Source organism: Aphidius gifuensis, linkage group LG3, assembly GCF_014905175.1.
Source record: "Aphidius gifuensis isolate YNYX2018 linkage group LG3, ASM1490517v1, whole genome shotgun sequence".
NCBI lineage: Eukaryota > Metazoa > Arthropoda > Insecta > Hymenoptera > Braconidae > Aphidius > Aphidius gifuensis.
Window position 1 is genome coordinate 22,388,632 of NC_057790.1, and position 16,719 is coordinate 22,405,350.

Consider the following 16,719-nt stretch of genomic DNA (forward strand, 5'->3'; position numbering starts at 1 on the left):
CTTCATGCAATTATATTTTTTGTGGCTGAGAGAGATGATGATGGAAATGGTAGGAAGTAAAGATGAAAAAGATGAGGAACGATGTTGAAGCAGGAAAAAAGAGGATGAAACCAATGTAGGCAGACTTATACTGAGGGTAAAAATGAGAGGATAATAGCTAGGGATGAAATTGTTGAAGAAAAATAATAAAAAAATCAAAAAAAGAAAAGAAAAAAACAATTCATTTTCAATTGTTATCGGATCCCAGTGACTCACTACGTCGGAACAAGCGTATCTTTCAAAAATATCGAAATCGTTTTTCTACAAATTTTTTTATCACTTTTAGTTGAAATTTTTTGTTAAATTTTTGCCACCAATAGCCTTTTGTAACAACTCTGCATACAAAACTATTATTATTCGTTTTTTTTTTTTTTTTCAACTTTTATTCTTCTGTATTTCCATATTTTTGAATTTGATGGATATTGAATTTTTTTTTTTCATTATTTATACTGTAACAGTTATTTTCAAATTGTTTTCATTTTTTTTTTTTTTCATTTAATAAAGTAATTCTGATTTTTAGTTTTAATTAAAAAATAAATTTTATATAAAGAAATGTAAAATAAAGTAATTTAAAAATGTCGAGCTATCAATTTGTCACTTAAAAATTACTTTGTATAATATTTTTGTTTAAATAATTTAATAATTTATCTAATAATTTATCTAATTTTCATAATTTTTCTGGCCTAGTTTAACGAATATTAATTTTGCCAAGATATTTTGCAGATTTACAATTTTAAACACTTGTCATGTAGACAAGCAGTTTATGTTTTAATTTCTTCAAAACTTTTTACACTATATATAAAATCATTAGCAAAATAAATTTCGATAAAGCACATTCAAGTGTAATATAAAAATAAATATTTTAACTACAAAAACACAAATTCCAGTCATTATTATAATTCCCTTTTTACTTTTTCATTAAACTATAAAAAGAATAAAGTTAGCCAAAAGCTTTTACAAAAAAAAAAAATAATAAATATTTCAACTCTTTGCAAGTTACCAAAAATATATATTATAGATAAAAAAAAAAGCATAATAAAATTTCATCTACATAGTTTACAAGACTCTTGAAAATTTCAATGTATTTTACAACATCTAAAATTATTTACACTCAAAGTATCGTGAGTCAAGAAAAAAAAATAATATAACATCAACCAACATCAGCCATAAATTCATATGAAAGCTTTTAAAGTGTTGGATGGAATGTTTTTGACGTATGTCAAACACTCTTTTAAAATCATAAGAATCCTTGAAAATCATCTTCAACTTTAAAAATCATATATATAACGGCTAAACAAGCAGCCAAAGTATCATAAGACGTTATCAAAATTTCAATATTTCTCTTGCTCCCATTTTTAAACATTCCACCCTCGTTAATAATAATACACATAATAAAAAATATATCAAAGACGGTAAAAAAAATTCACAACTACAATATTTACAGATATATATATTATAACGACATATGTGTATGTATGTATAGCTATTATATAAAAAATATTTCAGTAAAGCTTCATGTAGATAAGTCGTGTCGCATAATAATATCCATACTTTGACAATTCGTCGTGTAATGTACACAGAAAATATGACGATAAAAAGTTGACGCTTGCGTGAATTGAATTGATGTTGAATGGTTTATACAAGTATACATATTACATATATATCAAGAGATAAATATACCTGCGAGAAAAGCGAGCTTTTTTTAAGAAAAGCTTACTTTGTATATGAAAAATTGAATATATAACTTTTGCAAAAGTTTAAAACCTTCAATATGACATTTTACACCCTTTTATGTTTATAAAATCTACAGATTTCGATTTTTTTTTTCACAAAAATTTATCATTTATATTTTGATATATAAAAAATAATTAAAAATATTAAAAATAAGGTCAAATTTTCGTGTTAATTTTGAGGTCATATGCGCGTATTTTTATTCTCGTTTATGATAATTAACTTAATTAACTTTTTTACCTACTTTAGACAACTTTTAACTAAATTATTTATCAATTTTTTTTTTTTTTATATACTTGAAGAATTTGAGTGGCAATATAATTATTTATTTTTATCACAAATATTTTGCTTCAAATTGTTGAGAAGTTATCTTCAAGTCAAAAAATGTTGAACAATAATTTATTCATATACTCATCGAGGTGTATTTTAACTATTATCTAGAATCTTGTTGCGAGTTTGAATATAATTATTCAGTTTATTTAGGACGAATTGGTGTATATAAATTAAACGTAGCATAGATTTTACACGTGACTAAATTTTATTGTTTATTTTTACTATAAAATAATATCAAAATGATAGAATTGAATTTTTTAATTTGTTATAAATTTCTTCCTTTTATTATTTGATAAATTAATAATATAATATATAAAGTTTTTTAATTTCATAAAATATATAAATGATGTAAGGCTATAAGTTTAACAGGATTTAATGATATTGATTTTTAATTATAATTATCGAGTCAACCAGGGATAAAAGGTGGCATTAACGTAAGAAAAGAAAAAAATAATATATAATACAAAGAAGAAAAAGTTTTAAAAAAAAGAAAAAGTAAGAAGAAAATGAAGAACAAGACAATGTTGAGTTGACACTGGTGATTTTTCATTATTCGCGTAAAAAAAAGTTGATCGCAAGCGTTATAGATGTTGAAGCTGGGATTATAAAAGAGTAAAAAATAAAAAAAAAAAATTTATATATAGTGAGGAGTTACTGTTTGGCATTAATGCAATAACGTGTATCGTACGAGAACAAGGTGGATGCGCGTGTAACTAAATAGCACACTATAAATCAATTCCTTTCGGTCGTTCTTTATACTCCATTCGGGTGCAAAAGCCAACGAGAAAAATGCAAGTGAGCAGTACGAGGGGTTTAAAAAAAAATTATAAAAAAAGACAACAACACTAACACACACGAATAAAATGAAATTACTTTTGACATTATGCATATTAGTGTCTAAGTTTTGTCATTAAATCATAGAGACTAATTTCTAAAACTAATTTTTATTTATTTATTATAAAAATTATATTTAACTTGAAATAAATTAATGAAGAACTAAAAAAAAATACATAATAATTGCAGTAAATTTTTTTTTTTAAGAAAACACATTGGCTAACTTTCTTGTTATACTTTTTTTTTTTATATAAATTTTGCAGTTAGTGTATACACTCGCTGCTTTAATCTCATCTTTCTTTTATCTCTCATTCCGCCCTTAATTTCTCCCGTTAATTCCTTCACTCTTTTAACCACAAACAAAAACTTCCGTCTTCGTTAACGACCTAGGGGATTGATAGTCGCTGAAAGTGAGATAGAAGAATATTAAAAAATTTCAAAAAAGAAACCAAGTGAGCTCTCTACGTGTTTGCCATAAAGTGCAACTGACTGTTGTAAAAATAAAAAAATAATAAAAAAATAAATGACAAACAGCCGAGTGAAATCACTTGATGGTAAGAATTTTCAACGATCCAATGTGTCTTTTATCAGCCAATCGACTGAGTTCAATTGAAAAAAAATTAAAAAAATGAAAAAAAAAACAAGAAGATAAAATTCATTAAAGATTAACACAGTCAAAATAGAATAATAATTAAAAAAATAAATAATGAATAAAAAAAAAAATTAAAAAATAATAAAAATAGAAAAAATATATACAGTAAAAATAAAATACAGTAGCTTTTTCGCTTCAGTTACCAACTTATTTATCGTAATCTAGATGCATATATATTTTTCACTGGAAAGTTTCTTATTATATCGCATAGTACTATGACGCGGTGAATGCTTTTCATATAGATTCAAACTTGTATACAGATAGAAAAAATAAAAAAAATATATATATAAAATAGTTATATGGTAAAAGCAATGTAGAGGGCTATTTTGCCCAGTTTATATTATAGAAATATATTGTATATATGACCACGTGAATACATAACGTGCACTAATGTACATTTAATGTCTTAACTTTGAATGCAGACCATGCCACTGGAGATAAAATTTTTACATTAACACAACCCAACTCACATTGTTATCCTTTACATGTATATACACACAGAATAATTCCCTATCAAAAATAAAATAATGATAAATAAATTTGGAAAATATTTAAAAAATAAAAAAAAAGGATTAAACAAACACTCTATATGAATAAATAAAAAAATTTAATGAATAATAATAGTTATTATTATTATTTAAAAATAGTTTTGATTAAAAATAGTCAAAGTGTGAAATGGAAATTTTTCAGAAACCACAATTTTTCCATATAAATGGATTTATTATTTTTGCATTTTAACAATCTATAATATTAAAAATTTTTTTTATTTTTTAAATATTTTGTCAATGTAAATCCTGATTGGTGTATCACATATATAGACATTGTGATTGATGCAGATGTTGGCGGCATATACCTCGATTAATATGTATTTAAATTTAAGCTCAAAGAATGAAAATTTTCATCGAATTTTTAACTTTGTTTTTATAAAAATTAATACGTTATTTTAACCCCCCGAAATTTTAACACTGGAATTTTAATTATGCATGCAAGTGAGTTGCAATATTATTTACATTATATGTTGTTTGATATGATTTCATATATATTTTGTAAGTCTATTGGAGTGTATTTGTTGATATACGCATATATGAATAAGCTGTTCGTCATGTGGAGTATAATATAGATCTAAGAAATATATCCGGCAGTTTAATGGATCTACATCGTGACTTAGTGTGTGTCTGTATGTGTATTTGTATATTCATTTCAATACAGTTTCAATTTGGAGTATAAAAACTGTTTGATAAACTCAACATCTATTTCGTTGGCAATACGCGTTCTTGTGGGTTGGATAAGAGAACTCTGTTCTTGACACTTGTACGATGCCATGTCACGATACAAAATCACTGTGCTATATCTTATGTTTACTAATTTAATATTTAATTTGAATAATCAATAGTAAAAATTATTATTGAACTTGGAAATAAATAAATTTTTATTTGCGTTTATTTATTGATTTATCTATTTTTAATTTTTTTCTTTTAATTTTTATTATTGATTTATGCGTTAATTTGAAATTAAATTGCTTTGTTTTTTTAATTTTAAGACAGTTTATTTTGTTCTACTAAGTAAAATTTAATAAATATAAGATTATATTATATATATAAAATTATAAATTTGTGTTTTCAATTTACAGTGTATCGTTATTTTACAGCGTCATTTACAAGTTTTGATTGGACTTTGAGAAAGTTAAAAGTTTTGGAAAATTTTAGCACGACAAGCCGATTAAGATAATGTCAATTGTTCACTTAAAATAAATAAACAAAGTAAGTAAGATTATAAAAAAATAAAAAAACCAAAAATTATAATTTTATATATTAAAAAATAAAAAAAATAATATTTTTCATAACCTGCTTGTATAGTTAAAAAAAAGTCGTGATTTTTTTAATGTCAGTTATATTCAAATACACACACTCGAGTATAAAAAAAAACGAAATGTTTTTTTTATGATAAAATGTAGTGGGTAGTTAAAACCCACTGGTAGTTAAATACATGACACGTGAGTTGACCTTTTTCATTTTAATGTCACTGGCCATGAATTTCAACATTGAACAATCTCTTGAAAAAATCACAGGAATTTTCCAGCTGCTATCATGCATATTATTTTCCACCTACCTACAATTTTTTTTATTTTTTTTATTTTTTCCCATTAAAATCAGCAAAGTTATTGTGCAACTGATTCGCGTTTTATTTTTTTATTTTATTTTTGTTGGAGTATTTTTTTATTCATACCAATATCTTGTGTATCGATTGCTTTTGATTACTTGGTTCATTTTTTTTACTTCTCTTATATCTCGATATTTTTCATAATTTAACAAAACATGTTATTCGAGTGTAATTTTTTTCTTATAATTCTAATCTTACCTTGGCACATCATGGTGATCACGTGAAGTATACTGATGCTGAGATATCGATTTCTCCGGTGTCTTTCTGCCATTTTAATCCTGCTCTATATATCTGTAACAAAATAAAAAAAAAAAATTAATTGAAATTGCTCTGTATTTACTGAGGTTATTTATTATTATATGGAATTTATATTTTTTTTAACTTTTTAATTGTACACGTTTGGATAAATAAACTGATACAATAAATTAGGACTTGATTAATATAATTATATTGTAATTAACTAAAGATAATTTAAAATATAATTTGTGATTTTTGGTATGTATACGACTAATTGCAATAACAACAAACAGAACAATAGTAACAGTTCTAAATACGACTAATCAAATCAGCTTCAATGGAGTTTAATAGTAATAATAATTTGTATAATTGCGAATCATTCCAATAATATTGACTAATTATGTAATTACACGTAATAATATTCGTTTTTTTTTTTTTAAATTAACTGCCTCAAAAACCAATATATATATTATTTATTATTATATAATTAACAAAATTGATATATGCTTCAAAGTTAATAGAAAATATTTCATCACTGACTGCGTATATTATGATTCATTAATTTTATAATTTTACAAAATTTTGGTATGCATAATTAAAAAATAAAAATAGCTGAAATTAAATTTATGAAACTTTTAGGATAATAATTTTTAGGTATTGTCTAAAAACTAGTAGCAAAATTCCATGAAATTTTCGTTTAGAAATATTTTTTTTTCAAGTAAAAAGTACGGAGTTTAAAAAAAAAAATTAAAATAGTTATAAAACTTTGAGGACAATTATATTTATGTGTATTTTAAACTCGGCTAATATCAGTTAATGTTCATTATAATTAATTTTTTATCCAATCTTTTAATATTTGTGGTAACAATTTAAAAATATCTATCAATACATTGAGAATTAAATTTACATTGAAAACTCATTGATGAAATTTCAACTGAAATTGATGATATTTGTGAGATTGATTGAAATATTCAGGTCAGATAAAAATACAAAATTGAAGAAGTTAATTTAAGAATTATATCATATTTTATTCAACTGAAATTTCAACTAATAAAATGTGATGATATTTGAACGTAACAATTATTTAAAAATGTCAATTAAATATTTTTGAATATTAGTTGACAAACTAAATAATTAGTTAACGGATGCATAGACAAAATTCATTTATAATTTAAAAAGCTTTTTAATTAATCAATGCTTTCTACTGATTAAAGCATCTCTATTTTTATTTATACAAAAAAATGATAACTATATATTAAAATAAATTTTAAGCATCATAAATTAATTCACAAAATTCTATATAAATATTTCAACTCATCATCAAATAAGCATTAATAGATTTTATATAAATTTTTTTATATTATTATATTCAAACCAATATAATAAATATATAAATAAAATTTTGCAACATTATTTTTAACTGCCAGTAATATTCATATAAATGCCAGTTGAAATTTTAATTTTTTACAATGTATTTTTGTTTTAATTTTTAAAACATTTTTCTTTAATTATTATATATATTTGAAAATAGCCTAATGAGAATTCGGATATGCGCCAAATCCTATCAAAGCAACGGTGTGTGTAAAATTTTCATCTGTATAAAAATGAATAAGGATTGAATATAAGCCGAAAAAGAGATAGACTAGTGTCACGTTTAGACTCTGCAGAGAGAGATCCAATTATTACTCAGCGACCAGTGAAAACTTTCAGATCACCAAGTACTAACTAAAAAATTTAAAAACGAGTGTTCTAGATTGGCATATAACTCCCAGTTTCACGACTCGTTACGTGCTTAATAACAATTAACATTGAAACCTACATATACATGTATATATATTTATCTCGATTTTCCTCATTTACCCCTTTCTAAAACAACAACAACTACTCGCAATTCAAATAGCCTCGGAAAATTTAACTCCATGTTCCATATGTGAACCAATCTCCCGAGTGTCTACAGTTATATATATACATAATCTCCAATACACCACTTTGTTTTTCAACGTTAAAATGTAACCGTTAATAGCCACGATTGTTTAATCCAATTGGACAAATTGCTCGACACGTATAAAACAACACATTGGCACCAAAAATGTTGGCGCCGTAAAAAGCACCAAAAAAATAAAAACAAAACAAAACAAGTTGTTAAAAGAGATGGGTGACAGTATCGGCAGGAGATAGAGACAAAATTGAGGGCGAATAGAAGAGTCGAGAGGGAACTGAAACATATTTACGAGGCGATTTACAAATTGGCGGTTATTGTAGCACTCGAAAATCAAACTGTCACCTAAATCAAAATGTTCAACGGCGTTCATTAAACGTCAGACGTATTCACATATATATTTGTATATATCAATCGATACAGACGAATGAAATATCAACAAAAAAATAAATAAATAAATGCAGACAGTTATTTATTACTTGAAAATTCCAATACTTTTTTCAAATGGTAATATTTTTTAAATTTAACAAAATAAAATTAATAAATTTGACATACTTTTAGTAGAGCTATTCAATTAAAAATTTATAAATTTATATTTATAGTATTGTTAATTAAAAAATATTGAAAAAACTTTGATATTAATTTTATCTCAACAAAATAAATTTGTATTAAATAAAAATATATATTTTGAACAGGACACAATGAGTTTTTGCGCACAGTGTTCTATTTTGGAAAAAGTAGCTTTTTAAAATGAAATTTGAATAATGCATACATGCAGATGCACGTGGTTACTGCTTGGTAGCTCGTAATTTTGCGATTGCGCATAACATTTTCTGTCACTCAATTGTATTTATATATTTCTTTAGCCCTCTTCAACCTCTTTTTTTACTTTTGTATTTTATTATTTTTGGCAAGCATGAAATATTTCACAATATCTTAAAATAATCGAATCATCAAATATACATTTACTAATTTAATAATTTAAGTATTAAATTATTTTGTAATTTAATTATTCAGCATTCTTAAGTATGAAAGGGTTGGTTTACAAATGGGTAAGTGCAAAAGTAAGCAAGTTAAAAAAATAAAAAACACATTTGTAAAAGCCATCAAAAAACAACGATCGTTGCAATTGAGTTTGTCTGTAAATATATGCATACATGGTAAAACAATGTTTTACGAGGCAAAAAAAATAAAAAAAAAACGAAATATATTTGGATGTAAAGATGTAAGAAAACCTTACTTTTATTATCCTTAAACTTAAAATAACTGTATATCGCGTGAAAAGATGGTTTGTGTCGTTTTCTTATAGCTGTAGAGTAATTCAGCGATACGTGTGGCTTCGACAATTGTATAAAAAAAATAAAAATAGAAATAATAGGAAATAACCTTTGTGACTTTTATGTACACAATATTATTGTGTATAGTTCAACGTTCAAGCGAGAAATTTTATTTTAAAAAAAATAGATATTTTTCAGGGTAAATACAAATCAAAAATAAAAAAAAAATAATAAAATAAGTAGAAAACTGAGGAATAGTATAATATGAAACAAACTGTGTTACTCAAATCGACATTATTATTTTTTTTAAAAAACAAAAAATAAATACCATAGAAGAAAGTATATTAAATTTTTTTTTTTGACTGTTATATATTATCAGGCAATATTTTCCAACCCGTTTTGCAATTGTCGTATCGTGTTTAAATTCAGAAATGCATATATCCTTTTTTAATTGCAAAACACGCGATTGTTTTTTCTTTTTTTTTTCAAATTTTATATATTCTTGAAAGTAACGAAACATATAATCCTTCTTAATTATATAATAATACTAAATTTAAATAAAAAATAATTAATTGGAATGTTTATAGCATTGAGTTTATATAATTTTTTAAAAACATTTAAATATCTAGAGACTCATAAATGTTTTATTGACTACAAATAATTGCCTCATTCATCTATTGTGATAATGAAACTTTTAATTAGCATTTCAGTGAGGTGAGGAAGAAGCTAACAACAGTGAATATTACTAAAGAGTAAAAAATAAAATTTAAACTAAGTAAAAGAAAAAAAAATCACCTGAAATGAGAATAAAGAAATAACGAAATGAAAAAAAAAAAAAAAAAAAGGAAATTAATATTAAAAAAAAAAAAAAAAAGAAAATAACAAAAACAAAAAGTAAAAAGTAAAGAAAAGAACATTGAAAGAAAAATGGGAAATCTTGGTTGATGACGAGTCTCGATGGACATAGAAGTCGACAGACTGGTTAGTCTATTCAACGAGACGCCCTAACGATCAAAGTTAAATTTTCCACGACCCCAAAACTTCCTACAACGAGAGAAATCAGGAAAATGTGAACAAAAGACGAGTGTGAAAGCGAACGGGGATTTAATTGCAAGAAAAATAAAATGAAAAAAAAAAATAAATAAATAAAACTAAAAAGGTTTATAAAAGCCTAGTTTTTATATAATAAAAAAAGTTTGATAGTTAAACTTTTATATACATTAAATTAATGTATATATAAAGTCATTATTTAAAATTATATTATTTCATAAATATAAAACAAAATATAATAGAAATTTCGTTAGACAAATTGTGGTTGTATAGTAAATGTATAGTTTGAAAAGCCTGCAGGTGAATTGGTAGTACAAATATAGTTTACTGTTGGACTTTGCCTTAGTCGAGCGTCTGACCATACCTTGGCTTTTTCACTGAACCATCTCAAATTTACCCAACAACTCTCTCAAAGCTCAAACTATAATCCGAACAGTATGTATACTATCATGTTTTCACTTAATAAACTTTATATTTTCATAAAAAAATTTACTATCTATAAGTAATTTACATGTATGAATTTATATTCATATAATTTTCATAATAAATTTATAAAAGATATCAAACAATTTTTGTTTATTAAACTATAATTAAATTTTTATAATTAAATTTTCAAATCAAATTATATAATTAATTATTGTCATTTATGAGAATTAAAAAAAAATTATATAAACACTTTATTAGCTACTTAACTCAAATATAAAAATAAAATTATTGCTAAATAATTTTACAGAGAAAAAAATAAACTTTTTTAGTTTTTTTTTATTTTCACTTTTCTAATATAAGAAAACAGATCGTTTGTAATATTAGATGGGTATTTTAACACCACAATCAAGTGGCTAGAGAATAGCTGAAGCAGTCATGACTGTGGTTTTTATTTTTATTTTTTTTTATTTTTTAACATCCTCAAACATTAACGTTAATATTGGTATTTTTGTGGTGGCTAGCCATTTTCAACCACCAGTTATCTACCTATCTATATACTCTATGTTCATGTGTAAAAAAGATTTACAAAAAAATGGAAAAATGATAATAAAAAATAGTAAAGTTGTTGTGAGGTATAAAGCATTGTGCCATGAAAGACGGTTAACCGATGAAGCGACAATGAAGAATCATAAATTTATCCTGACCAAGTGAAAAAAAGGAAAATGTCCTGAGCACGATTTTTCCTAGACGGATTATCCTTGAAATATCCTTTTTATACTTTATCTATTTTTTGCACAACTGATAGCTGAAGAAGAACCAAGCTAATGCAATTGAACTGTTTTTTTTTTTTTATTTATTTCCTTCGAAAATATAATACAATAACAAAATATTATATTTATGAAAAATGAAAAAAAATAAATAACAGTTGAGCTAACTGTACGAGAAATAATGGCAAACTTATTGCAATTGTATTTATCAAAATAAAAATGAAAAATAGTCAACATAAAAATTTGTTTTTTATTTTATTTTTTACTATGAATTTTATGGAATATTTGTGTTAATAAAAAACATTAAAATCACAATAAGAAATGGTCTTTTTCAGTGGTTATATTGAAACGATATAAAAACCAAAAATTATATTATTAAAAAGAAAAAAACTCACCAAGATATTTTTTTTTTAAATTAAACTCAACTCACAAATTTAACTAATGTATTTTAAATTTTTTTTTTTAAAAAAAGCACATCAATATTACGTTTAATAATTTTTTTTTTGTTTTATTTTTTATTTGATATTATTATCTCGGCACTATTTCACGATAATATTTCACACAAGTCAATTATAGAGTAACATTTCTCTTTTGGAAAAAATATCCTTTCAGCACTTCACTTGTTGATGGCTTAATGGATCCTCTATTGAGTTTTCACAATTGACGATAAAAAAATTTAAAAAAAGAATATAAAAAAAAAAAAGTAAAAAAAAAAATAAAACGTTCAGTTCAACGCAGATTATCTTTTGTGTCCCGACGTAAACCGGATGTTAAACTCCAGAGATCAAACAAGGGCGATCAGCGAATCACGGCCTGTTGACAATTGTTTACATACTTCAAACTACCTAGTCAAGCGAATTTTTTCAATAAAATATATATATATATAATAATGAAAAATATTTTTACAACAAAAAATAATATGTTTTTTGAAAATTAAAATACTGCAGTGTTTGCAGAAAGGGTTCTCGCGTGAGTCAACAAAATTAAATAATACGACAAAACATGATTGCATGAGATATCACGTTACTAAAAGTTGACAAAATAAATGCAGTTGTCATTGCTCTACTTTATCATATGTAATATTTTTTTTTCCCATAATAAATACATACTATTTGTTTATTTTGTAAAAAATAATATGTATCTGTAAATATAACCGACAGTATTTTTTCAACGTTATTAATTTTCCAATACATATACAGGTGAGTATATTTTTTTTAATAAATAAAAAAAATCAAATTCACTCAATACGAGAACCCCACGGTAAATTGAACAATCAACATATTTATTTAAAATATTTTACAGAAAACAAAACCACTAAATTTAAATAAAAACTAATAGAAAAAATTAATAATAATCAATCCACTAAAATGGAAATAATATGAAAAATTATTCTTAAATTTATGAAAGCTCAAATGAAGAAAAAAAAATTAAACAACAACTTACAAGTACAAAAGAGGCAAAAAAAAAAATAAATAAATTATTCACGTGTACAAAAAATGAGACGCTTTAAACACGATTAATGATTTAATCGAGGACGTGACGATTAAGCACGTCGACTCGTCGCGGCAGACTGACCAAGGATACGGCATTCGGAAATAGTACGAGCGACGTTACACTCTAGAAACGCACAGGAGGAACAAAAACGTATAACGTACAAATGTAGACACGCGCGCGATAAACAGCGCTGGCGCAATGAGGTGCCGGTGCCAGTAGTTCAAAAAAAGCAAAAAAAAAAAAAAGAGAGAAAAAAAAAACATTAGGGGAGGAAGGCAGGCAGGTAGGTGATAGTGTTGGTGATAGTATACTGTTATACTGTATATCCACAGTTTCATTGTATGCATTTGTGTGTGTGTATAAAAGAGACAGTATATTTCCAAGAGAACAAGTTGAAATGAAAGAGAGAGATATATACTTTAAAGAGTACAAGTGCGAGGGTAAACGAAATGAAACGACAAGCAAGAAGGGATAGCAGTTTGATACCTCCGGAAAACTGTTATGCTGGTGGTGGCATTGCAACGAGAGCTAGAATATCCTTGATTCTCCGGTGATCCTTTTTTTTTTTTATTTTTATATTTTTTGCGTCATCATATACTTTTACCTATACGAGAAAAGAAGAAATGTCCTCCTCTGTTTCAAATGTGTGAGATTATATGAGGTGAATTGTGTATATATACATGTATATTCAACTCTCACAGAATCGCTACAAAATTCTAGACGCAATGTTAAAAGTATTATGATATCTAGATCAAAATTTATTACAATAAATGACACAGTATATATATGTGATATCAACTTTTGCTATGTGATCATGTTTTTACTTTTACCTTATGTTTTTTTATTTTTTTTTTAGCTTTGTTTTTCAATTAATTTTACTGATAGCATTCTGTGTCACATAAATGTATCTGACTATGTATATACAAAACAGACAAAAGAACATATATACTTTTTTAAATTTTGTTTTTAAAAAAAAAAATAAACAAAAAGATTTTAAACTTGTAAAATAGCTTTGTTTTTTATGATTCTTAGAACAACACAGATAAATAAACTCAAGCATTGTTTTAAATAATAATGAAAATTTAATATACTCATGAGATTTCTAATGTTTTTATTTGGATAAACATTGTAATTGTATTTTCCAAAAAAAAGTACTATACTATTTTTGAATTTAGTTATTCTGCGTGATAAGAAAAGTAACAAAAGCGCATTGATATCCGATTAAGCAAATATTTCAAATTGAGGATGCACAAAGGCACGAAAATGTAAATACACATCGGATCATCTAGAATTTACCATAAGCAAAGTAATACCAGCAAACGTGGATGCACTTTACACATTTTGATATTATAAAAAGAAGAAAAAATAAAAAAAAAAACCCGTCACGCCTACGTAAATATATATAACGCTACAATAATATATTTCAACTTTTGAATTTTTATGATGCCACTATTTTACATGTCATATTTTTAAATATATATTTTAATCGATATATAAAAGTATAAAAAAAAATATCAAAGTGAATATATTTATTTGTTTCATTTGTATTGACTATTCAATATTAATTTGATTCATCAAATCCTTTTTTTGCATTTTACTTTTGAAAACTTTAAAACCGTGTCGATCAGAGGCGCCTAGGGGCAACTGGTCAAACTAATTAATTTACGAATCAACCGGGGAATTCCGGGGCAAATATAGTGACAACGCGAATATCCAGGCAAAATAACAATCTCAATGAATTTTATATGGCCGATGTGATCACAAATTATGCATGTGTTTATCGATGCTAAAATATTAGCAACACACAAACGCATGCGTATATAATAAATGCATCATCTACGAATCAAACGATATACGTCTGTCAATAAAATAATTAAATAATTAATTAAACAATATTACATTAATTACAAAAAATAAATAAATAAAATAATTTGGTTACTTTTAGCTGTATATATCAATTTTAAACAAATAAATCGTGTAAATATAAAATAGCAGTCGCATAGTTTATGTCGCTAGTGAAAAAGTGCGTCATATATATATCCATGTCTAAAGATAATTACTTTATTTAACAAAAAACACGTTTAACCTATGCTTTCTTCATTTATACCCTCGGATATTTTCCACGAATATTCTGCATCACCACATCACGTGACATTTTGTTGTATGAAATTCATTACAGTGTATTAATATTTTTTTTTTTTTTTGTAAATTCAACAATATATATTCCATGAAATGTTTCGTATTTTTAACTTCAACTAATATTTGACGAACCAGTCATATATGCAGGAGTAAAATGATTTTCGCACGTAGGCTATGATTCTACTCTACTACCTCCATCCACCTCAAAAGCTTCATCGGCTTTTGTTGCACGTAACGAGGCACCCAACTGTTCAGTGTACCACCCACTTTATCTTCACGTTTATTTTATATATTTTTTTTATTTTTCGGTAACCCCCTTCCTTTTTCCTACTTTTATAGCTTTTTTTTATATTTTTTTCTCTTTCTCGTGGTATTTTATTTTATTTTTTTATTTCTAGCTTTTGCAATGAATTTTTGGACTGTAGTCTAGCACGAATTTCTGGTCAATTCGTCACGTCTTGATGAACAAGTTACGTAGAATCACGCAAGTTAAGTGATAAAGTGCCAGAATATAAAATGAAAGAAAATAAAAAATTCTTATAAAGTATAAAAAAAATATATCTGAGATTTCATAAGAGCTAGTGCAACTTAAAGTCAGTTGCCAAGTTGAGAAAATTGCTTAACGTTATACATATAAGTCATGAAACTCGTAAATATATCCTCAGCTAGGTGTTTAATTCAAAAGCCTGGGGCTCTACTACATTCTACACGAATTCCCTTACAGTGGTTCCGGTCGAAAAAAAAAAATAAAAAAAAAAGAATCCAAAGAATAAAATATAAATTGAAAATAATTTATATTATATAGTTAAAAAATTTAAAAAAAAAAACACGAATCAATAAATACTTTATCAATGAATAAAATTCTTTTAAAATAGTTACTTTAAAAGAAAGACTTTTTAAATATTTTTCGTATCAAAATTGTTCGTGTATCAGTATCACAAGGCTACTGTATAACAAAACTAGTGGTCAGTTTTGTATGCAGAATGAAAATAGGTGAGATAGATAGATCACAGAGAAACACTGTATACAGTATCACTATGGACAGTTCAAAGGTGAAGCTTTTGCCACAACAACGCATCTAATTACTTCCTTCCTGAACTATACGTTACTTCGAATGAATTTACATGCTGTTGGTTTAAGCACCTGGTACACCAGAAATTCAGTTGGTAGATTGGATAGCTTGCAGTGACCCAACAGTTGACGACACTATGCAAACCTTGATCTACCGATATAGACTGACATATATTGTGATCGCACCACAGACACCTCTCAATGAATCTTTACTCACATCTATTCAATAACACCTGTATTTAATTTGTTTTTTAAATTTTTTAGTGATTGAAAAATTATTCATTCATATAGAAAAATATATTTTTGTAATATTTTTATAATAAACTATTTTAAATTTAACATAATGCTATTGTTATTGTTGTTTTTTCTTATTATATTTTATTTATATTTATCAAAACCATTTTGAATATATACAAAAGTAAAATGCAGTAGTTTATCTTGACATTTATATGTGAAATGAACAAAAAAATAAAAAATAAAAATACACGTGACAGTAGTCATTATTTTCTGGGTCTCTCTTTCAACGTTTACATTCGAGAAAGTAGCTACATAAAGGAATATATGCACAAA

General features: G+C 25.2%; 1 protein-coding gene across 8 annotated transcripts in view; it reads right to left on the bottom strand.

Annotated features, from left to right (window-relative positions):
- Positions 1-16,719, bottom strand: part of LOC122852911 (lachesin-like) — a 129,669-nt gene that overhangs the window by 93,966 nt on the left and 18,984 nt on the right. For 2 of the 8 annotated variants that reach the window (XM_044153029.1, XM_044153037.1), the window contains exons 1-2: positions 11,841-13,049; positions 5,948-6,040 (exon numbers count right to left, since the gene is read on the bottom strand). In XM_044153029.1, coding sequence (XP_044008964.1) covers positions 5,948-6,020 — 73 coding nt within the window. In that variant the 5' untranslated portion in view covers positions 6,021-6,040; positions 11,841-13,049. Of the gene's footprint in view, positions 1-5,947; positions 6,041-11,840; positions 13,050-16,719 lie in introns of those variants that run through there. The other 6 variants (XM_044153034.1, XM_044153033.1, XM_044153031.1 and 3 more) reach the window with 6 other exon arrangements.